This window comes from Mirounga leonina, unplaced genomic scaffold (genome assembly GCF_011800145.1).
Source record: "Mirounga leonina isolate KUSES-001 unplaced genomic scaffold, KU_Mleo_1.0 Mir_173, whole genome shotgun sequence".
In the NCBI taxonomy this organism is placed as follows: domain Eukaryota; kingdom Metazoa; phylum Chordata; class Mammalia; order Carnivora; family Phocidae; genus Mirounga; species Mirounga leonina.
In genome coordinates this window covers 89,978,707-90,000,766 of record NW_023270447.1, presented here as the reverse complement: position 1 = coordinate 90,000,766, position 22,060 = coordinate 89,978,707, and the positions used below count along the sequence as shown (strand labels likewise).

Genomic DNA, 22,060 nt, shown 5'->3' with positions numbered 1-22,060 from the left:
GCCAACCAGGGTTCCAGAACGTGTGTGCCAAAGCTCTGCATGCTTCTCTCACTAGTTCAGTTCACAGTCACCTGAGGAGGGGCAGGGCCTGAAGTGCAGGTAATTCTAGTCTATGCTGTGGCACAAAACACGGAAAATTCTAGTCGCTCGGTGGAGGGAGAAGCCAGCGCCCAGCACCAACGTTTGAGATTCTGCCGCTAACTCACCAGACAGAACTAACACCGCCTCGTGATGGATGGGAAGGCAGCCGGCCAGCCGCAGCGGGGCCAAGACGTTTGCAAGGCCGGGGAGGAAGGAGCCGGCCGCGGCTCGTCCCTCTTCTGGGCTCGGATGACGGCATGTGCTGAATGTTCTGGGCTCTAGAACCCCGCCTGGCGTAGGAGTAGTATCTGGTTGATACCAAGGCACCGAGCACCCACCTGGGAGCATGGCACACCCACACCTGGTTGCCCTGGGAGCTGGTCAAGGCTCCTCGCTGCCCCCCCTGCAAACAGTGGCGGGCAGGGCAGCGTCCCCGCTCTCTCTGCAGGCACAGTCCCAGCCTTGGTGGCTGGAGGACATTCGGCCTCCCCAGGCCGTGAGCGCCGACGAACGGCCCTCCCAGCCAAGTGACTAAGAGGGGCCGCCACTTCCCTGCCGGGTGTGAAGCTGATAGAGCCAGACAGAGCTGTGGCACAGCCCACCCCCCGCTCTGGCCTCCCGTCTCCCTCCATCCGGCAGTAAATCAATACAGAAGTTGCTGGCTATTGCTGTTTTTAATGGAGGGCTGGGGGTGGTGGGGGAAAGGAAGAAGCTCCCCCGTGGGAAACCACGCTTGCTTTCAAGTGCCTGAAGCTGTCGGCGGGGCGGAGGGCTCCGGACCACAGGCCAGAGGCTCTCGACAGCCCGAGCACTCACCGGCACCCTTGGGGGGGCCAGGACCCTGGTGTGCCACGGCCCATAGGCACGAGGAACCCAGGCTCTGGGCCACAGCGACCTGGCCGTGTGGCCTTGGGACTGCCCCCTCCCCGCCCCCCGTCGCAGGGCAAGGCGTGTGTGCCTGATGCATTCACGTCACCCACAGCCTCAGAGACGGAACAGCCTCCTGTCTGCCAACCCACCGCCCTGCCCAGGGCAGAGGGCAGCCCCGGGGGTCCTCGTAAGGCCGCAGGGCCTCTGCCTCGTCACATCCAGCCGCAGAGACCCAGGGGTCAAAAGCGCCCCCGCCCCCTCTGCTCAGGCGGCTGCAGGGGCCTCAGATCCGCGTCCTCCCCCTCCCTCCTCCGGCTCCCCCTGCCAGGGGCTGTCTTCCGGGCTCCCTTCCACTGGAGGGGAGCCTGTGGCTCGCAGAGCCCCACAGTGCAGACCAAATGTTTTCCAGTTTGCATTTTCTGTGCTGCGAGAACACACATTTGGAGCTTGGCACGGAGGGCGAGTGACTAAGTTCCACCCTCAGTAAAATCAATAGCTTGTCCTTTTCGTAATTAAAGAATGTCTGGTGCGAAGAGGGTTTCCCGTGGTGACAGAGCAACTTCCTGCGAGCCTGAGGGACGCAGACGTTCTTAATTAGGAAACCACGCACGCACCTCCTCCCGTCTTCGTACTGGGAGACAGGAGGGGTCTTGGGACAATCGTGCAGGCAATTAGGATGTCTTCTGATGACTGGAGCCATGCAATGCGGCCAGGAAGGGACAAGCGTGGCATCCGGGAGCCCTAGCCTGGCAAGCAGCCATGTCCCCAGCGCGCGGCTCCACCCGTGACCGTGACCCCCGCGGGCGGCAGAGCCCTCACCACCCTGCCTGAGGCACGCACAAGGGGGCTCATCGCAGCAGCTCCAAGGGTGAGATCGCTGTGGAACCGATCTGCCGTGCGGCCGTGGCCTCTGCTAGGAGAGGCCGGCAGGAGGCTGAGGAAGGGGCAGGGAGCACGGGGCCGAGGGAAAGGCAGCGAAGGGGGACAGTCTCTGGTAGAGGAGGCGAAACAGGGCTCGCTCCTACTGGGCGGCTTCTCAGCAGCTTCTCCCAAGGCATCGGGGGTGGGGGTGGGTCAGAGCCCTTGCTCCCGTGACCCCCGGACGGTGACAAAGATCGTAACTGCCATTTGCTGAGGCTGGGCCTGCCCCAGGCCCTGTGCGTGCGCGCTGTCGAGTCCATCTTTCTTGTCCTCCGTCTGAAGCCGGCACTGTGCCTGGGACACAGCGAGGGCCCAGGGGGCATTTGCTGAATGAACGAATGACCAAACCAACGGAAGATCAAACCAAAAAAAGCCTTAATAACAAGTTGGTGTGGTCTTTGTGCCAAAGATTCAAAACCAGTGGTTTTGCTCAATGGACACATGGTTGGGCATCATGTTGTCCCCAACCGAGTCGAGAGCTCAGCCCACTCAGGGTCTCCACAGGAGCCAATGACAAAGCCATGACCAGGAGCGTCCAGCACAGAGAGGCGCGGATAGAGCCCCCAGAATAAGCACCTCCTCTCCTGCTGGCTGCGCTGACACGCTTTAGTCTGCGTCCGTATGTGCGTGTGCGCGCGCATGTGTGTGCAGGGAGACCCTTCTGCCTCCTTCCGATCACTGTGGGGGTCTTGGGGCCTGTTTCGTACCTGCACCTCCAACTACACTTTGAGTACCATGTGCCTGGATTCACAAGCTCTTTGCCACAGGGCTCCACACCACCCTGCAGAGAAAGCACGGTGCCACCAAGCAGCAGTGTTTCGTACGTGCTCAGGGGCAGGTGGCCCTGCATTCCACCCCAGGACACAGCAGGTACAAGCCTGCCCTGCTGCGAACCCTTTCCTGGGTCCCCACAACCTTCACAGGCCTCTCCCCTTATTCACCGTCCAAGGTGGCCACTGCGGAACCGAGGGCACCCTGACCAGCTGGGACGCCCCCCTCCACTGCACCTTCTGCACGTCTCACCCACAGGCCTCCCCTCCTGGCACCACACGGAGTCAGGCCTAGCAGTGCCCTCCGAGAGCCTGCCTCTGGGTTTTCACGCTCTACAGAAATTAAAATAGCAAGGGGGGCACCTGGATATGAAAACACGGCAACGAAGCAGTAAGACTGGTAGTTCATGAGTAGAACCTACCAGCATCTTAACAAGAAAAGGTGTATCATGTGTGCCATGGGCCCTCTCCCCTTTGGACAGCTGGCTGTTGGATGTGAACTGGGTGGGGTCCCCAAAGCACAGACCGTTCCAGCAGAGGCTGTCACGGGGCTGTCAGGGACACAGCAGAGCGTCCAAGGGCATGTGTAGGTGGGGGCTGCATGCCCCCTGGGCCACTCACACCCCTGATCCTCACAGGCCACTAAAGCTCCCCATCACCAACCATTCAGCTTCAGGATCCTGGCATTTTCCCATCACAAGACAGACTCTCTGTGAAGCACCCAGAGCCAAGCGAGAGAATGGAACACTGGGTCAAGAAGCTTCACGAACAGTCTAGTCCTGGATTCACCCCTGTGCAGGGCAGCAGGGAGCACAGCCCCCTCAGTAATGTGGCTTCTCACACCCTTCCAGGAACAGCATCAATCAGGCTGCACATCTGAATTTCTGAAGTTAGGGAGCAACTGAAAATCATTCCAGCACACTGAGTGCCCAGGCTGCTGACGTGCGTCCCCAAGCCGTGGAGCAAACCTGGGGGCCCCGCCCATGACAAGCCCTGGGTAGGGACCCCCTGTCCTACAAGCTGGGGGTGATGTGTGCTCCGCCTGCCACAGTGGGCTGTGCAGAGCACGCCTGGCCACGGTCAGCAAAGTGGCAGCCTCCTCGGTGGCTGACGCTCCATCCTGAGGAACGGAGCCATTGGGAGGACCCCAGCCCCCGCCATGCCATGTGCCTGGGGCCAGGCCTGGGTCCAGGGAAGCAGGGAACTGGTGGCTGCTGTAAGCCTTTCCCCGTGCGTCCTCTTCAGGGTGAAAGGGTGAGGGGCCTCCTAGGTAGGTCATCACTGGGACAGTTCAGAGAGGCCCGACCGAACAGCAACTGCCTGGCCTGTGATGGCTCCAGTGGGGAAACTGAGGCTCAGGGGTGGGAAGGGACCAGTCATGGCCGAGGGTCTCAGGGGCCTGCACTCGGTCCCCTGGACCAGAGTTAGCCATCTGGTCGCCTGTCTGCAGGACGAGAACTATCTACCCTGACTCCCAGCGCTGGATCCACTATAGCACAGGAGAAGCGCATTGGCATTCCACAAACGCCCCAGCTCCTTATGACCAGACTGTTGTCACTTCGGACACCCGGGACAACCCCCCGCCAGCCCCTGCCCAGGCGACAGGGAATGGCAATGCGTGTGCACAGGCCCAGGCACCCCGGGCCTCTCGAGTGACTATGCCCCCCACGCACGCGTTCTGACCGTGCTCTGCGTGGAGCTCACCGGCTCGCGTGAGCCTCACGCTGAAAGGACAGAGGGATGGCTGCACCCCTGATTTCCTCACCGCCTCCCGTTTTAACCTAGAAAATACTTTCTGGTCATTTCAGTGGCTGAGACGGAGGCCTCCGGGGCTAGGCCCTGGTCCACCAGGAGGCGGGCGTCCAGAAGAACCAGCCAAGATCCTCCATGGTGGGGCAGGCTCGCTGTGGTTTGGGTTTTCTGGGAGCAGAGCGATCCTGCTTTGTAGACACCGCCCCCGCTGCCCCCACGTGGGCCTCAGTTCACTGGGGCAAACGTTCCTTTTCCAAATGATCCACGAAGCGGTGAAGGGTTCTCTCAAACCCTGCACTGCCTACGTGCCTGTGATGGGTTCTAGGCTCGCCCTCGTCCCACCGCGCCCCGTGTCGACACACACCGTCCTCACAGCGGGCCAGGACGCCTGCACCTCTGGCACTCCCACCCGCACACATTCCCCAGCGACACCTCCTGTCTCCCTGGGGCCCCGGGGTAGCAGCACCCACGTCTCAACCAGAGAATGGGAGGCGGGTCGGGCAGGACAGCGCTCACTCTGCCCTCAACACACACAATTTGGTGCTCATGTTTCTGGAGACTAAAAAGGGCTCGAAAACATCACCCATAGGAGGTGCTGGGACCCTGGTGCCTGGTCCCCAGGCAGCCACCCTAGTGGCATCCACCCCGTGTCTCTGCACAGGCCCCCTTTCCAGCCCTGCTCAGTGAAATCCGGGGCATGTCCTCCACCCCTGAGGTCAGAGGTCATGGCCACAGAGCGGCCTTCAGAAGGGGGCTAGGCAGCCGGGGGGGCCTGGGCCTGGTGTCCAGACCAGCAGCCTGGCTCCATGCTGCGCATTTGCCTCTTTAATCATTAGCCTGGAAAGTGTCAGCAGCTGCTGGACTCTGCGCATCCTCCCCAGCATAAAATATTCACCAAGAGAAACCCCAAACAGCAACGCTGCCTTCCGTGTCATCCGGGCCCTGGGGATGGAAGCTAAAAATAGACAGGAGGTAGAAGACTTGCTGACAAGACAGACAGGGAGGGGGCGGGGTGGGGCGGAGGCCTGAGCCCCCCCACAGGCACCGGCGGGCTGGCTGCAAGGAGCTCCTGTGTGCTTGGGGAGGCAGACGGTGTCACACGGCGGTCCTCAAGGGAGCGCACACACAGGCTGAGCTGAAAACTCCTCTCTGGGGAGCTGCACCCTCCCTGCCAGAGCCTGGGCCCCAGGACACCTCCGTGAAGAATCAAAGACCATCTTTAATTAGCAAGATAACAGGCTGGATCAATGTGAGGCCAGCCAGCAGGAAGACAGGGCCATCACTAACTGCTGGCCCCTCAAACCTAGGGATTCGGCCACTGTCCCCTTCACTCAAGCAGGTGTCTTTCCCCACCTGCTGGGCACCAGCATCCCTTCCTCTGGGCTGGCCCTCCACCTGTGACTGACACCCCCGACCCACGTCACGGGTTTCTAGAAAGGGCACGGGCAGCTTCCCGGGTACATAGACTGGCCCAGACCCAGGACTGCTTTCCGCCTCTGTGAAGGTCATGGGTACCCCCACAAAGGGCTCCTGGACCACAGGTACTGTCCATGGGAGACTGGGCCCCTCCTGGCTACAGCTGAGTGCCAGGGTGCATGCAGGGCAGGCGGGGGCAGCCCACAGCAGCTGCTGGGCTCTTGGGCAGGCGAGCGTTACAAATCAACTACAGCTAGCACTTCGGACCTGGCCAGAAAACCCTGTCAATTCACATTTACTCAGAATGAGCCTTTGCAGAATGAAGATGGTCCGACTCCTCGGCTGTGCTTACTCTCATACCCATTTGGGGAGCCCTGCAGGCCGCTGTACCCCCTCAGCTGACAGCAGAGGAAAGGCCCCACGGGGTCAGAAGGCTGGGTCCCGGGGCTGGGCCTGGCCGGGATCAGCTGGGTGGCCTCAGGTGTGTTCCTGCCCCCTCCTCTGCCCCTACGGGCGGTCGGCTCCAGCCCCCAGGCCTCCAAGTCCCTGGTTCCTTTTACCCAGATAGTTTCTGGGAAATGGCTCCCCTGCCCCCAATACCAGGCCCTGCTTGAACGCAGCCCTGTCCATGAGGCCCTCCGTGGAAGGAACCTCCTTAAGTAGCAACAACTGTCCCAGGGAATGCCGATCCCCCACCTCCTGCTTCTTCCCCCATGACCCTCACCAGCATCTCACAGTCTGGTGTCCCTACTTGCTTACTGGCTCCCTCCAGGAGAGCGTCCGCTCCAGTGGGAGGGGTCCAGAAAGCACAGGGAACAGCAGCAGACGAGTGTGGCACTCCCAGAACCCTCACCCACCCTCTGTGGCACGCACCCTCTGTGGCATGCTGTCCCCCTGGTACAGATGAGGAAACAGAGGCGCACCCAAGAAGAGCAAGCCTGGGACCACACAACCATACACCCTGACCAGAACCCAGGCAGCAGGATGCCCAAGCCCACGTGTGCCCCGACAGGACGTGTGTATCTGCAACAGTGAGGGGGGAGTCCCTGGGGCGTTCAGGGACCTGCAGTTGCCAACTGCCCACCAGCAGGGCACTGACCAACGCAGTGGGGGAATGTGGCTGGAGAGGCGAGCAAGCCCATGAGCCACCCACGGGTATTTCCCTGAGCCCCACTCTGTGCCGGGCATCCTGGAATCACACATCGGTCTGGATGCACCGGAGGATCTGAGATGGTGCCGGGTGCTGGGAGATGGTGTGGGAACAGGAGAGAGTCGCTGGGCAGTGGTGGGGGTCAGGCTTTATCTCGAGTGTGGAGGGAAGGCGATCTAAGGATGAGCTGAGAAACAGTGGAAGGAGCTGCCTCCGCAAGAATCTGAGGGAAGGCGTCCAGGCAGAGGGACAGTGCGTGCAAAGGCCCTGAGGCAGGAATGAGTCTGGGGGCTGAAGCCAGAGAAGCCAGCTTTGCTGGACCCTGTGCCGAGGGCACCAAGGCCAGAGAGCAGATTAGGTGGGAGAGGGAGAAAATCTGATTTTAACAAACTTCCTCTGCTCCAGTGTGGGGTCGGGTGGAGGGCAGCAAGCCTGGAGGAGGCAGTACAGCTTGGGGCTGAGCAGGGATCCAGCCAGCGATGGGGCCTAGAGACCGTGGGTGTGGGGGGCTGAGCAGCAGAGAGGAGAGGAGCCAGGCACGTTCCCGGGCTCACTGAGAGAGGGAACCCGTGAGGACCAGTGGGATTTTTTGGGGAAGGATGATGAGCTCAATTCAGGAGACATCACGTTTGAGATGCGTGCGGGTCCCTATAGGAGACTGGCAGAGCTGGCAGAGCCGATCGGGGACGGAACCGTGAGCACAGAACAGTGCTGGTGGCACGAGGCCTGGACCCAGCCACCCAAGGGGGAGGGAAGGGCATGGTGGGCACCCGTCAGGGCCTGGTGTTTGGGGGATCACGGATTGACTGTGTGGACACTGCGGTCCTGTGTCAAGGGAGCACAGGCTCCCCCGAGGCCTGGCGCATCATGCCAGGCCGGCGAGATAGAGACGCACAGCGTCCTTGCATCTGGCCGCGCTGCTGGAGCCCGGAGGCTAAGGAGAACAGAGAGCAAGCATTCGCCTGTGTGAGGCGGAATTCAGCATTCGGGATGGGGCACTGTGACAACATGGAAGAAGATGGGACAGGGGTCCAGGAGAGAGGCAGGGAAAGCCTGTGTTTGAGGGCCAGGAGGAGCAGGCAAGGTTCTGAGGAAAAGTGGCCCAAGACCCAGAGACACGTGGCTGCTAAGGTCAAGGCCAGAGGCGGTCAGGGGGAACACACGCTCATCAGCCAAGGGGACAGGGTGGGCATGGGAGCCATCCCCCCGGGGCCACGCGTCAGGGCGAGGGGCAGCGTGTGGGACGCACACCCCCAGTCCTCACGCTCGGGCGAGGCTGGTCTCAGGGAGGCTCGTCGGGCTGACAGCAGGAGGGCTGTGTGGGGCTCCCTGCCTGTAGAGGGGGCAGGTGGGGGCAGAGCTCTGACAGAGAGAGGCTGCAGGGCCGGAGGGAGCGGCACGTGGGAGCCTAGTTCCCGGCCCGCGTGAGCAGCGGGTCTCCACTGTGGCGTCTGTCGTAAAGGTTTTCAGCGCCCGCTCTTCTCCTGCAGGAGGCACAGGATCTGCCTGGGGAGCAGCCACCCTGGCTCAGGGAGCGGCAGGGGGCCGCATAGTGCCAGGAGCTCGAGAGAATCCCCCCGCCCCCGCCCTGGCCACTCTGCCCCCCACCCTCACCCCGGGGGGGCAGGGAGCTCCCCCTGCGGCCCCACAGGAGCGGCCTCCAGCAGCAGATGTGCCGGCCGGCTCAAGGGGCATCAGGAGCAGCCCGAGCAGCCGCAAGTCGTGTGCTGGACCCAAACGCAGGCTCCCCGGGATGGGACGTATGACCCTCCACAAGCACCTCAGCCTTGTCGGCCCAACGGGCCCTCGTCTGGTGACGGGGGGCCAGCAGCGGGGGCCCCGCTCCCCAGGGCTGGGGTGCTGCTGGCTGCGGGGAGCCCCAGAGGCCTCGCTGGCCGGTGCGTGGACAAGGTCCAGGCGGGACTGTGACCGGCACTGGCAAGGGATGTGTGAGGCTTACGGTAAAACCATCCTGGGCCTCAAGGGAGATCTGGAAGCAGCGTGCATGTGTTCACTCATTCATTCACTCATTCATTCATTCCACAGTTCCCGAGCACCTCCCAGTCAAGCATCCTCACCACCCACCCACCACCTTCCCCATTCCCCACTTTGGACGTCGGCCACCTCTGGCTCCCTGACTCTCCCTGCGTCCAGCACTTGTCAAATTGCTGGGATTCCTGCTCCGGGACCCTTCAGCACTGCGGTGGCAGCATCCCACATGAGAGGCTGTGTGGCCAGACACCTGCCATCTCTCTCTGCATACCCAGGGCAGAGCCCGGCCAGGCAGCCGAGGCAGGGAAGGACCATGAGTCCCCGATGCCCAGCCCCGTGCTGTCGGGGTCTGGCTCAGCCCCCATCAAGCAGGACACTCAGGCCAGGTTCTCCTTGAGAACCCATCCCTCGGGAGGGTCCTCAGCCCCACTGTAGCTTTTATACGTAGCTCTGGGAACCCCTGGGCACTGTACTCACCCTTGAGAGAGAACCCTCAGAGCAAGGAGCTGGTGAAGAGGTCTCTCCCGTCCTGTCTGCCCGGTCTGACCACACAGTCCACAGGGGAAGGCCCTCGCGTTTGAGGGGCAGTGCAGCCCAGGTCACTGGGCCGCGAGGTGGCCGGCCGGGCCAGGGCCCTGCCCCCCAGAATGGACTCATAGGACTCAGTCTCTCTTGGGAGCCGCTGAGTGCTGGCGGGGCCAGCCAGCAGGGCGGGCGGTCACTCACCACGAGCTGGGGCACGGGCAGCGACTTGCCCTCCTGGCTCAGGGACACGTAGGTGAAGAAGGCACTGGCAGCCCGGTAGCGCTTCTGCGAGTTGTCCACCACGGGGTCGGCGTCCACCAAGACCTCGATCTCCATGGACTTATTGCTCGTGAAGGTCATGCGTCCAGAGATGGTAATGACGTAGCCTGTGGGGCACGCACAGCGGGTTAGCGGAGGGCACCGGCGGAGGGGCGGGAGGGGCGGGAGGGCACAGGGGGCGGTTCACCAAGGGCGTTAGGAGACACCTGGTTAGGCAGCGTCTAACAACTACGAGGACATGGAAAGGACGAATTCTCACCGCGCCTCGTTAGTAGCCCCGAATGCTCATCTGCCTCGGGAGCAGGTGTTTGTTTTTAGTGTTTACGTGGACATTTGGAGTGGTGGTCGTCACCTGGCCCCCTGCCCCCTGGGAGGGGCGGCCCCCCGCCTGCTTTCAGGCAGCTGGGGGGTGAGCTGGCTCTGTCCCTCTGAAGTCACATTAAGGCCACATAGCCACACCGTCCACACTGTGACTTACTGTGCCACACGGCTGCCCCGCCATGTTGCTCTAAGCCACCTTCCGGTACCTTCCCAGCTCCCTGGCTATTGTTCCTGATGCTGGTCTGACGGCAGCCTCGGGCGCTTGGCAGGGCCAGTGGTCATGTTGACTCTGGTCCTGCGTTCCCCCAGAGCCACTGCGTGTACTTCAGCCCACGTCCTCCTGCCCTTCTGTCCTGTCAAAACCACGTCTGTGCCGTCAGGCTCTCCCTCTCTCCGGCTGGCTTGCTCACGGGACCAGAGCTCTCCTCGGACCTGCGGACCCTGCCCCACAACATAGCCGAGACCCTGAACTTGGTCTGAGTCCCCAGGTGCTCACCACCTGCCTGGGCTGGCATGGTTTCCCTTGTTGATTATGATGCAGTCCAGAGTCCTACGTTCCCATAACACCATCCCGGGTGTCCCTCTCCCTCTCAATCTCAACCCAACCTCCCTGTGCTCCCCATGCCCTTTGGGTCATGACTCTCCACCCTGGCAGCTGCTTCCCAACCTAGAGTGGTTCTCCTCCCCCCAGCCCCCCATTCACGGGCTCTCGCCTGCCATCCAGCCTTGGCCCTTTCGCACCTTGCTCCCTTCATCTCACGGAGCCCAGTCTTCTCCTATAAACAGACTTGACTTGCCTCCCAGGGTAACTATAGGGAAGACACGAAATGACACACCAGGTGCTAACCTAGTGCCCAGTGGCAGAAGGCACTCAGCACCGTCATTATCATGGCTGATGGTGTGGCTCTGGACCACGAGGCAGCACTAATCCTCAGGGGCTTCCGGGGGGAGGGGCTGACACCCCCACCAACGTGTAGCCAGAACGGTCCCCCAGCCCCCGCTCCCAGCATGGCCTCGTTCTGGGATGGGTTCAAGGAAATCCCTGCCCAAGTCTAGCACATGATGCTGAGACCCGCTCCCTGGAACCAGCCCTGGAACCAGTGCTGGCCGTGGGAACCTCTTAACAACCCTGGGAACCCTGGTGTCCGAGCTCCGAGGAGACAGGCGCCACGAGACACATTCAAAGACCCAGGAGGACAGACAAGTCAAGACAGCGTGGTGACTGTTAGGGGTGAGCATGTGGGCAGGCCAGAAGCAGGGGCAGTTATTCCATGTTACAGAGTACCAGAATGTTCCAAGCCACATTCAATTTCATACTTACAGGGAGGGCTTCATGTCCCGTACAGCCATTTCCGGGAGGGAAGGAAGGCCACGCGGTCAGTGACAGGGCCATTATGGGAGCTCTATGAGGGCAGAGTCACGAACAAAGCACCCAACACACACCTGTGGCCAGGCTGAGACCAGAGTGCGAGCACGTCAGGGCCCAGGGTTGGTGGGCAATTCCTGCTGCCCAGTTAGGAGCTGCCTCTGTGACCCACAGGCTCACCAGGCTCTGGCCGAGTTACAGGCGGCTCGGCACCCGGGGCAGGATGGGGGAGGTGCAAATGCATCTCCCTGTGTCCTTCCCATCATCGTGTCCTCTCTACCCCCAGAGAACCTGTGATTGCCACGGGGGCTCTCCTGAGAGGAATACAACACACCAATTCTGCTTCTGGTTTCGGGGGGTCAGGACAGCCCTGCAGTGCTCCCCAGTGGCCCCCAAGTTGAAGGCTCTGTTTTGGATGACCCCGTAGGTGCACCTCTGTTCGGAAGCATGGGCAAACCCCCATCTGAGTGTGCCCGGCATGAAGGCGGCACCAGGCAGGGTTGCACTCATGACCACACCCAGCCAGGGTCTGCGGGACTTTTAATAAGAGAACACACGGCATCCAGGCTCGACCTGCTCACCTCCAGGGACCGCCAGAGGTCAGTGGGGGCAGGTGCTCATTGCAGCCATCATGCACAGGGCTCTGGTGGACAGAACCTGCTCCAAGGCTCAGCCTGGCCTGGCTCCCCCTTCCTGCCGCTTCCTTGAGGCTGCAACAGTGCTTTCTCATGGGATAGGAGCTGGACCAGGGGCCTGCAGGCCCCTTCATCACCCAGAGGGGGAGCAAGGCTGTCGACGTGGTTCACCAGGGAGCACGGGGCTAGGACACAAGGCCAGCGGCAGGCTGCCCAGACATCTCATGGAGATGGGGTGTCAGGCTCCTTCCCGCGAGGTCTGGCTCATTCCATACCAGGTGCAGGGGCAGGGCCACAGGAGATGCGTGCCAGGCCTAGCCCAACCCCCGCCTGGACACCACCTGAGACAGGGAAGGACCGCAGCGGCTGGTTTGTGTTGGTGTGCACTTCCGTTTGCCCGAGGAACTGCAGACTGGGGAGCGGGACCTGCCAGGCACAGCAGCCAGGCGCTCAGAGGCTCTCTGTGGGGCACGGCAGAGGCAGGGTGGGCCAGAGCACGGGGACACTGCCTGGGAGCTTTTCCACTAGGTCACATGTCCAAATCCACCCAGAAAATGGCTTGTTTATTTAAAAGACCAGGCGCGACCAGCTCAAGGGGGAAATCGCCCCCTGTCATCGGTGCTAGGAGCCACGAGCCCACCAGGACAGGCTCAGGTTGTCAGGCCACTCTCCTGGCCTGGGGGACGGAGGCCGGGAGGAGACCCCGAGTTCTCCTCTGAGCTGCTAAGTGGGAACAGACAGCCATTCCCTGCCGAGTGTCTCCATGAAAGTTAGGCTCTCTGAGGCCCGGAGTGGCCCTGGATGGCCCGCGGTGCCCTGCGGAGGACCTCGGGTTCCACAGGCTCTGGGGTGCACTGGGCAGGTGGCCAGCCAGGACCCACACCGTGCCTTAGCTTCCTCATCTGCAAGCAGGCACAGGAGTAGCTGTCTCTCGGGGAGGTTGTGACAAACCAGTGAGCCTGCAAATGTGGCCACGTGGAGGTCACTTGCCCACATTAATTATGTCATGTGGACGTTTAGCCCAAGACAGAAATTTCTGGTAGGGTCTGAGTGCCCTTCTGCTTAACAGCCCTCCAGGAAAAGCCACCTTAAGCCCAAAGGCGGAGTGTGCCCACACAACGCTCTTAGGGTCTTTGGGTGGAGAATTACACCTACACGGTAATAAGAAGTAACGTTTAAAACAAATCACATTTTTTCTCTATAGTGGGCACATAAATGCTGGCCAAGAGGCTGCTTCTAACGCTGTCTAAATGACTCAACAGGCTATTGCATTAGCAAGGGAGATTTTACGTTTTCAGCTTGTGAAGAACACAGGGTAGCAAAGCATTAAAAACCCTGCCCTTTCTCTCCAGGTCCCAGGAGATGAGCAACTGTGCCTGATCAGACGCCGAGACGTGACCAGAGCAGCAGTGCTCCCTGCACAGGAAGGCCAGGGCCGCAGCTCAGCTCGCCCGGTACATCAGCATGGTCTGAGAGGCCAGGACTCAGGACCCCAGGACGTACGGTACCCTCTAGACCCAAGTTCCGGTGCCAGCTCTCTGTAAGAGGCCGAGACTCGCCAGGAAGCTCACCACCCCTGCTGCCTCCCTGCGAATCCCCCGGGCCTCAGAGGTGCTGGATATCAGCAGGTGAGGGGTTTGGGACAGGCTGAGGGGCACTTCCTCTCAGGCCTCCCCGAAGCCCCCCAGGGCTGAGCTTCTTCTTGCTCTCCTGTGCGCTCTGCCAGGGTCCTGTCTACAGAGCTTATAGGAGAAGACACAGGGCGGGGAAAAGGCAGGGCTCGGAAACAGTCTGGAGCCCTACCTGCTTCTGTGTCAAATGGAATTAACGGACTACTATGGCAGGAGGAGCAACGGCCCCCAAAGATGTCCATGTCCTAATCCCCTGAACCTGTGAATTATGTGGCCTTGCATGGCAAAGGGGCTTTACAGGTGTGGTTAAGAGCCTGGAGATGGGGCGACCGGCCTGGATTATCCAGGTGGGCCCAGTCTCATCATAGGGGTCCTCCCAAGTGGATGAGGAGGCCGGAGCAGAGGGTCAGAGAGATGCCACCCTGCTGACTTTGGAGATGGAGGAGGGGCCGCTAGCCAAGGAAGGCAGCTGGCCTCTAGACGGTAGAATAGGCAAGCAGCAGATTCTTTCCTAGAGTCTCCACAAGGCACCCTGACTTTAGCCCAGTGAGACCCGGTCAGGCTTCCGACCTCCGGAACTGAGACAGCAAATCTGTGTTGTTTCAGCCACTATGTTGTTGATATGTTGTTACGGCAGCCATAGAAAATTAATACAACTACGTAGGTAGATGCTGCACTGGGTGACTTGAACGTAGCCCAGTTTTTCGGGGCTGCTGCTGACACTACATCATAAGTAACTAAAATCAGGAGCACGGGGCGCCTGGGTGGCTCAGTCGGTTAAGCGGCTGCCTTCGGCTCAGGTCATGATCCCAGGGTCCTGGGATCGAGCCCCGCATCAGGTTCCCTGCTCAGCGGGAAGCCTGATTCTCCCTCCCCCACTCCCCCTGCTTGTGTTCTCTCTCTGTCAAATAAATAAATAAAATATTTTAAAATAAAAAAAATAAAATCAGGAGCACGATACCTTATAAAGCTCAGAGAATATTACCTTTACATGGTTTTATCACATGTTTCTACCACTTCATGTGATATTTCCATGTTTCAAGCAGGGATTCTACGTCAATACAAGGAATCTAGAAACTTGAAGAAGCTCCAAGTAAAAACGAATTCCAAAGGCAACTGGGCCAGGATCCCGGAAGCCACATGGTTGAAGACCTGGTGGGTTTCCAGTGGGAAGGATGGTCGGTGGCCACATGTGGAAATCGGTTCACGGTTCCATCAAGGGCTCAGGAAGTCAAAACTTGTAGTTGTCTTGCCACAAGGTATCCAACCGAAATGAAGGGACACAACTGCCTGGTATTTTGTAAGTTCTGTCTCCGATCTCGTGGTTCCAACCACTGGATACCTAACTGAATTTGGAAGTTGGAGATTATAGCAAATTCCTCTTGTGAATTCCAGAAAAAAAGCAGAGCCCCCTGAGTACCAGCAAGAAGCCGAGAAGCAGGCCTGTCTAGTGAACCCCAACTGGACCCCCGAGATCGGAGCGGGGTGCCCCTGCAGATGGCGAGCTTAGAGTACCCTGGGGGCACAGGCTGCCTCGCGGGAAGCCTGTGCACCCAGCTCTGCAGCAAGCTGAGTGGCGGGGGGACCCCGCTGAAGGGGGCGCTGGGGCACTAGGCTCTGTACTGAGTGCCCGTAGGACCTCTAGGGGTCTATGGAAATGCGTCCAAGAGCATCAGACGCTGGGGACAGAGTCCAGACAGTCCAGAGACCAGCGCTGCCCAGCAGACTTTCTGTGATGCTGGGAAGGTCCTCTCTCTGTGCCGTCTGATACACAGCCGCCAGCCACGTGTGGCCACTGAGCACTTGAAACGAGGCGTGTGCCACAGAGGAGCAGCATTTGCCATTTTGTTTACCTTTAATTATGATGCAGATAGCCAGGGGTGGCCAGCAACTGGTGTGGGGGACGGCACAGGTCGGCGGCTCCCCCCAGGCAAAGCTGATGAGGCTGAGGGCGCAGCTGGAGGCGGGACTGACTAACGTTAGTGGGAAAAGGGCCCCGGGCCAAGGCCGATGCCAGAGACACGGACAGAGCGGTGCCTTCCTTGCGGCTGGACTCCCCCAACTGCGAGGAGCCGTAGCCATGTTTTCGAGAGGCTTGAGAAAGCCAGAAGAGGGTTTCACAGGACTGCACGGGCCAGCCGCCACTCTGGCAGCTGCGAAAGGGTCAAGGGTGAATGGCGCTGCATTTCAAGTGAGGGTACAGGCTCGTCACCCGCCACGGTGATGCCCGGGCCCCGGCGGCAGCGGATGCCCGTGTTGATCAAGCCTGGCAGTGAGGGGGCGCCCGAGCGAGGGGCTCAGAGGTCTGGCCCCGGAGCCGGCTGTGCGGCCCTGCGGCCCGGGCGGGCTCCAGACCGGAGAAGTGGGGATGAGTAGGCTTCCTGCCGCACGGGGCAGATAAACCGGATGGCCCTCGAGCGGGGCCTAATGCACACTCGGGAAGCGCAGCTCCCTTCTCTTTCTGGGGCCCGCCTGACCCCCAGCAGCGGAGCGTCCCTCCCAGGGCAGACGGCACGGCTTGCCGGGATTGGGCAAACAGAATAATAAAAAGTCGCTCTTACCACAGCTGAGGGGCTGCCAAGGACTTCAAACGTTAAGAACAGCTCAGTGTTGAAGTTCCAAAAAGAGCAGCGGCAGCGAGCGATCCTCAGAAAAGCAGGGAGGTAGTGAAGTAACTTCGGTGTGTCTTACATAACACAGCCCAAAGCATTTTCCAGAAGGTTCCTCACTTCCCACCCCAACAGTCTGGGGAGACGGCTTCTCCACCAACAGCTCCAGCTTTAGGGGTTCCTGCCAGGGTTTCCCGAACCCCGAGAGCTACAGGAACCACGTGCCACTTCTACTGCCCTCGACAGCTGCCCTGGCATTTTCACATCTCAGCTTAGAGGGAAACAATCAGCAACGGGGCAAGCGTTCAGGTCTTCCAGTGTCACCAGCTTGCCCTGAGCGATGCGGGGGTCCTGGATCAACCCACCCCACCCCGCGGTGCTGGCCACCTCTGCTGCACCAGCCCGTCAGGCCCCACGTCAGGAATGCAGCCCCGTGGACCCGGCCTGCAGAAGCATGAGGGAGGGGGCCCGGGACCTTTAAGGCCCGGGTTGTGCGGTAACTGATTAGAGCGGCCGCAGCGAGCTCACAGGAAGGGGGCACGTGTGGCTGGCGATGGGTCTACATTTCTGGGCTTTTCCCCACCGCGTCAGAGGGTGGGGGGCACCCCTCGGGGAGGAGCGGTGGCCTCTTAGGGTTGCACCCTCCGGGGCAGTGCGTCTGAGGAGGCCGGACGCTGGCTGTGGGCAGCTGCTGCCCTGTGACCACGGCCCCAGGGGGCCCCGCGGCTCAGCCGCCGGCACGTGCCTTTCCCATGAAAATGTTCCTGAAAACAGTCCCTGAGCTGATTCCATTTCACAGATGAGCAGCACAGAGCTCGGAGCTGCCCTCGGCCTGCCGGGGCTGACCCTGTCTCCTGCTGCGCAGAGGAAAGCCACGGCTCCTTCATCGGTGCCCCCCCGCCCCCCGCCGGAGAAGCATGGGGCCTCTCAATCCTGCTCTAGTGGGGCTGCTCTCAGGAGGCAGGTGCCCCAGCCCTGGGTGTATGACTGTCCTCAAAACCGCGGGCCCTCCCCTCTGTGCCCCTCAGAGGCACTCCTTCTCTGGCCTGGGTGCTGACTTTACCGCTGACCCTCGTAAGGGAGGACTCACATTCACATCCATGTGGGCAAAGGGGCAACTTGGTGCACAGAAGAGATTTTACCCACCTCACAATTTTGCAAAAGAGAAAGTGAAGCTAGTGTCTACTAGAATCAAGCTGTAAGGAGAGAAAGCATGTGTAGTGGGCTGAACAGTGCCCTCCACCCCAACGTAAGTCCATTTAGAACCTCCAAATGTGACCTTACTGGGAATAAGGGTCTTTGCAGATGCCACTGACTTAAGGCTCTCGGGATGAAATCCTCCTGGATTATCCGGGTGGGCCCTAAATCCTGTGACAAGTGTCCTTATAAGAGGCAGAAGAAGAGAAGGGAGAGGCCACGTGAAGGTGGAGGGAGGTTGGAGTGATGTGGCCATGAGCCAGCAAATGCCCCCAGAGGCTGCAAGAGGCAGGAAGGGCGCTCCCCTGGCGCCTCTGGAGTGGCCCTGCCCACACCTGGATTTGGGACTTGGGGCCTCCAGCCTGTGAGAGAGCAAAGGTCCGCTGTTTGAGGCCCCCAGTCTGTGGTCCCTTGTGGGGCAGCCCTGGGACACAAACACCACTCTCCAGAGCACTCAACTCTGCCCCTGCCCCACGGTGGCACAGTGTGCAGGGGTCCCACCCAGCCTCCGGGCGGGCAGCATCATCAGGGATGGCAGGAGTGTGGAGGCCGCACTAGAACCCACAGGTTGGGGTTTAACGGGACCCCAGCAGGTCTGCCTGCGCTCAAGAATCCACAGCAGGCAGGGTCCCCCCAGCCTCACACTGCATGTCCCCAGAAAGGAGCAAAGAATGGGGGAGGAAAGGAGCCATGCTGCAGGGACCTCTGCCTCCGGAACTGAGGACAAGATGGGCCCATTCTGTGACTGAGGCAGGTGTGGCCGGCATGCTGCCAGCCTGAGACCTGACCCGGGACACTGGTGCCGGCTCTCCAACAGAGCCACGACCCGGGGGAGCCCACTACCTCACACAGGGACATTCCTCTGGAAAGCAACAAATAAGGTGTGACAGCGTCTGACAGCGTCTAACAGCGCCTGGGGGACGCTGGCACAGAAAGGCCAGACTCCTTAGCTGCGAGTGTGGCCCACATCCCTTTATGCACAAAACAAGGAAGTGATCCGAGAAAGCAGAAAGCCTCTCTCTGCCCGCCAGGGGCTGCTGACACGGGGGCCCTGGGCGGTGCGGGCTCCAGGCCGGGGCTGTGTAGGCTCAGCACCCAAGGGTGCAGCCAGGTAGGCCTCGCAGCCCACCCCTCACTCTGCCTGCTGGAGGAAACCCACCCAGAGTAGAACGTCCGGCCAGAACTATGGCTTCTGAAGATGAAGAACCTTTTCTCTGTGTTTTGGAATAAGAGGAACGTCTTAGAAACTGGAAGCGCCCGTCAAGGGCAGCTCCACACACAGGTTGCCCCAATGGCTTCCACGTTGCTAAATGGGTCCCAGAAAGGGCCCTGGGTGCCAAGGAGAGTTCGCGGCCCTGCCCGAGCTGCACAGCACATCCACTGAGCCGGATGACACTGAGCAAACCAGCCGGCTCTCCACAAAGTCTCTTTCCCTAGGTGGTGCTTCTCAGAGGGCACTTGGGAGACACAGAGCAGAGCAAGGTCATGGAATCTAAGTGCGTTTTCCACTGTAGATTTCGAAGCTGTGCTTAACAATGAAGTTCTGATCGCAGGGATTTGTCCAGGGAGGAGTTCTAGAAATAGAGAGAATCCTGGCGCAGGATTCTGCCTTTCCGAAACTTTCGTGCCACCGCTGCACATAATATGCACCCGAGGCCCATGGGGGCAACCCCAAGATGACAAGACCCCCTTGTGGACAAATTCTAAAATGACGCTGATGTCCATGTCTGTGGCACAACTCCCACAGTGACGCAACACAACACACGCAGAGATCACCACGTGTCGGGAGGGGACGGTCACTCACCTCACGCCCTCAGTTACAAAGGGACTTTGCAAAGCAGAGAGAGTGGTGCCGCAGACCATTTCCTTACCCTAAAAGCACCCAGACCCTACCAGGGTATGCTGGACTTGCTCTCGATGACCCAGGGCGGGCAGGCAGCCAGCCCCCTACCCTTCCAACGCCTGGACCCTTCTGGCCGCGCACCTGGGCATTCACCACCGGTGTGTTCTGCAGGGGAGAGCTTGCTGGCGGCACTGGCCCCGCGGCCTCCAAGGCTCAAGACGGCCTTGGGGGGCTCAGGACAGAGCAGTGCTCAGAGGCGTCTATGTCGCACCCCTCCCAGCCAGGGACGGGTCCGACCTGACAGCTTTCCCAGCGAGGCTGCTCTCGAATCTATACCAGGCTCCTGCAGCCGTGACCCACCCGACCCCGCAGCCCCGACCCACCCGACCCCGCGGCGAAGCACTACTCTTCTGGGGCCCAGAACCCCACCGCAGAAGACACAACACACGCAGAAATCACCATGTGTCGGGACTCAGCACTCACATGGGATGGGCGTGAGGAGCTGGCCTGCTCTCCTGGGTGGCTGCCGAGTCTCTGGGACAGGGGAAGTACCAAACCCCAGCACTGCATGGATGGTGCAGGCAGGCTGGCCGAGGACTGTGGGCCATGGGCTTCTCTGCACAGATCCTGCCACTACTTACATCAAGATTATCTATTCCTCCCCCAGAGGAAACGTGTAAAATCTGGAGGCACCAGTCGCTGGAGCTGTGTCTGTTCATGGGGCATTTTAAGAGGGGTTTACGGTGCTCCTCAGTAGCCTAAAGGCCCCAAACACATCTGAATTACGGGTCTTACCAGATGAAAAATCAAACCAACAAATCCTAGCCTCACAGATGCATCAACAAGAACAAAGCGCAAGACTGGCTTCCCGTTTCTCTTGGCAAACAGGCAGACAGCAGGGCGCGGGCGACACTGGGTGTGAACCACAAGCAAACTGGCAAAGGGAGCCAGAGAGCCAACGGCCTCCCGCCTTCTCTCTGTCAGCAGAGTCCCATTACCTTTTCTGATCTTGTCATGGAAGTTAATGGCGTCCACGGAGGCAGTGACTATGTTGGTCTTGCAGTGACGCGCAGCCACAATGCCAGCCACCTCGTCCATGAGCTTCATGGTGACGCCTGCACAGAGAAGGGGCACGTGGCAGGTCAGACATGGCGAGGCTACTTCCCACCCTGGAAACCAGTCGTAAGAGACAGAGCCCTCCCACTACCCGCCAGTGGGGACCACAACCAGCACAGGGTACGGGGTGCATGATCAGGGCATTGCTGAAGCTCATGCCGAGAACCTGGCTTCCTTAGGAGTTTCCGAAAACGACCACAGCGGATGATGGTCTAGGCTGCTAATAAAATGACAATCCTTTTCCTACCCTCTCCAGGTACCTTATGCCCCCAGGAAGGTTGTGTTACAAAATCCACTGGCATGGCCACATCCAAAGTCAGATTGCAAGTGTCAGTGAGAACACGGAGAAACCAGAACCCTCACGCACCACTGGTGGGGATGGAAACGGTGTGGCGGCTTTGGAAACAGTCGGGAGTTTCTCAAAAGGCTAAACAGAGAGTTACCATACGCCTGGTGATTCTTCTCCTAGGTATGCACCCATGGCAACTGAAAACTCATGGTCACACAAAAACTTGTATACGGATTTCATAACAGCGTTACTCACAATAGTCAAAAAGGGGACACGACCCACATGCTCATCAACTGATGAATGGAGGAAGAAAATGTGGCCCATCCATATGGTGGAATATTATCCAACAACAAAAATGAGCAAAGCACCAACACACACTACAACACACAGGAACCCTGAAAACACAATGCTCAGTGGAAGAAGCCAGACCCCAAAGACCAGAGATTGTAGGATTCCCTTTATAAGAAATGTCCAGAACAGGCAGATCCAGAACAGGCAGATCCGTAGAGGCAGAAAGCAGATTAACAGTTGCTAGGGCTGGGGGACCGGGGTTAAACGGGGTGTGAGTGCTAATGGGTATGGAGCTTCTCTTTGGGGGGAGGAAAATGTTCTAACATTGACTGTGGTGATGGTTGTGTAACTGGGAATGTACTAAGAATCAAAGACTTGTAATGGTTGGGTTGTATGGTATGTGAATCATCACAATAAAGCCATTATATCAAACAAACAAACAAACAAACAAACAAGAAAAGCAGGCTCACAGAAGGCCAAGGTGATTTTAAAACCACAGGCTGCAGATATTGGCTTTTGCTCAACTGTACCCTTAATTGCACGGGATCACAACTACATACCTGCTAGTGTCCCCACCCCCAAGTCTTGCCCCCCCCAGAACAACACATTCTACTTATTTCATATTTAAACACTTAAACCATGTCTTTTATTAGACCAAACTACATGAGATTGTCAATATTCAACCATTTTTGACCTGTAAAAGCAGGAAGTGATATCTATCAAACAGCTATCAAAAGTCTTAGAGGGCACCTGGGTAGCTCAGTCAGTTAAGCGTCCGACTCTTGATTTGGGCTCAGGTTATGATCTCAGGGTTGTGAGACTGTGCCCCACATCAGGCTCTGTGCTCAGTGGGGAGTCTGCTAGAGATTCTCTCTCTCCTTCCCACTCTGCCCCCCGCACCCCACGCTCTTCTTGCTCTCTAAAGATAAATAAATAAATGAATGAATGAGTGAAAGAAAGAAAGAAAGAAAGAAAGAAAGAAAGAAAGAAAGAAAGAAAGAAAGAA

The 22,060-nt window shown here is 59.4% G+C and overlaps 1 protein-coding gene across 3 annotated transcripts in view; it reads right to left on the bottom strand.

Moving 5' to 3' along the window:
- ACOT7 (acyl-CoA thioesterase 7) overlaps positions 1-22,060 on the bottom strand; it is a 105,706-nt gene that overhangs the window by 6,649 nt on the left and 76,997 nt on the right. For all 3 annotated transcript variants that reach the window (XM_035019921.1, XM_035019920.1, XM_035019922.1), the window contains exons 7-8: positions 20,357-20,473; positions 9,679-9,863 (exon numbers count right to left, since the gene is read on the bottom strand). In XM_035019921.1, coding sequence (XP_034875812.1) covers positions 9,679-9,863; positions 20,357-20,473 — 302 coding nt within the window. The remainder of the gene's footprint in view (positions 1-9,678; positions 9,864-20,356; positions 20,474-22,060) is intronic.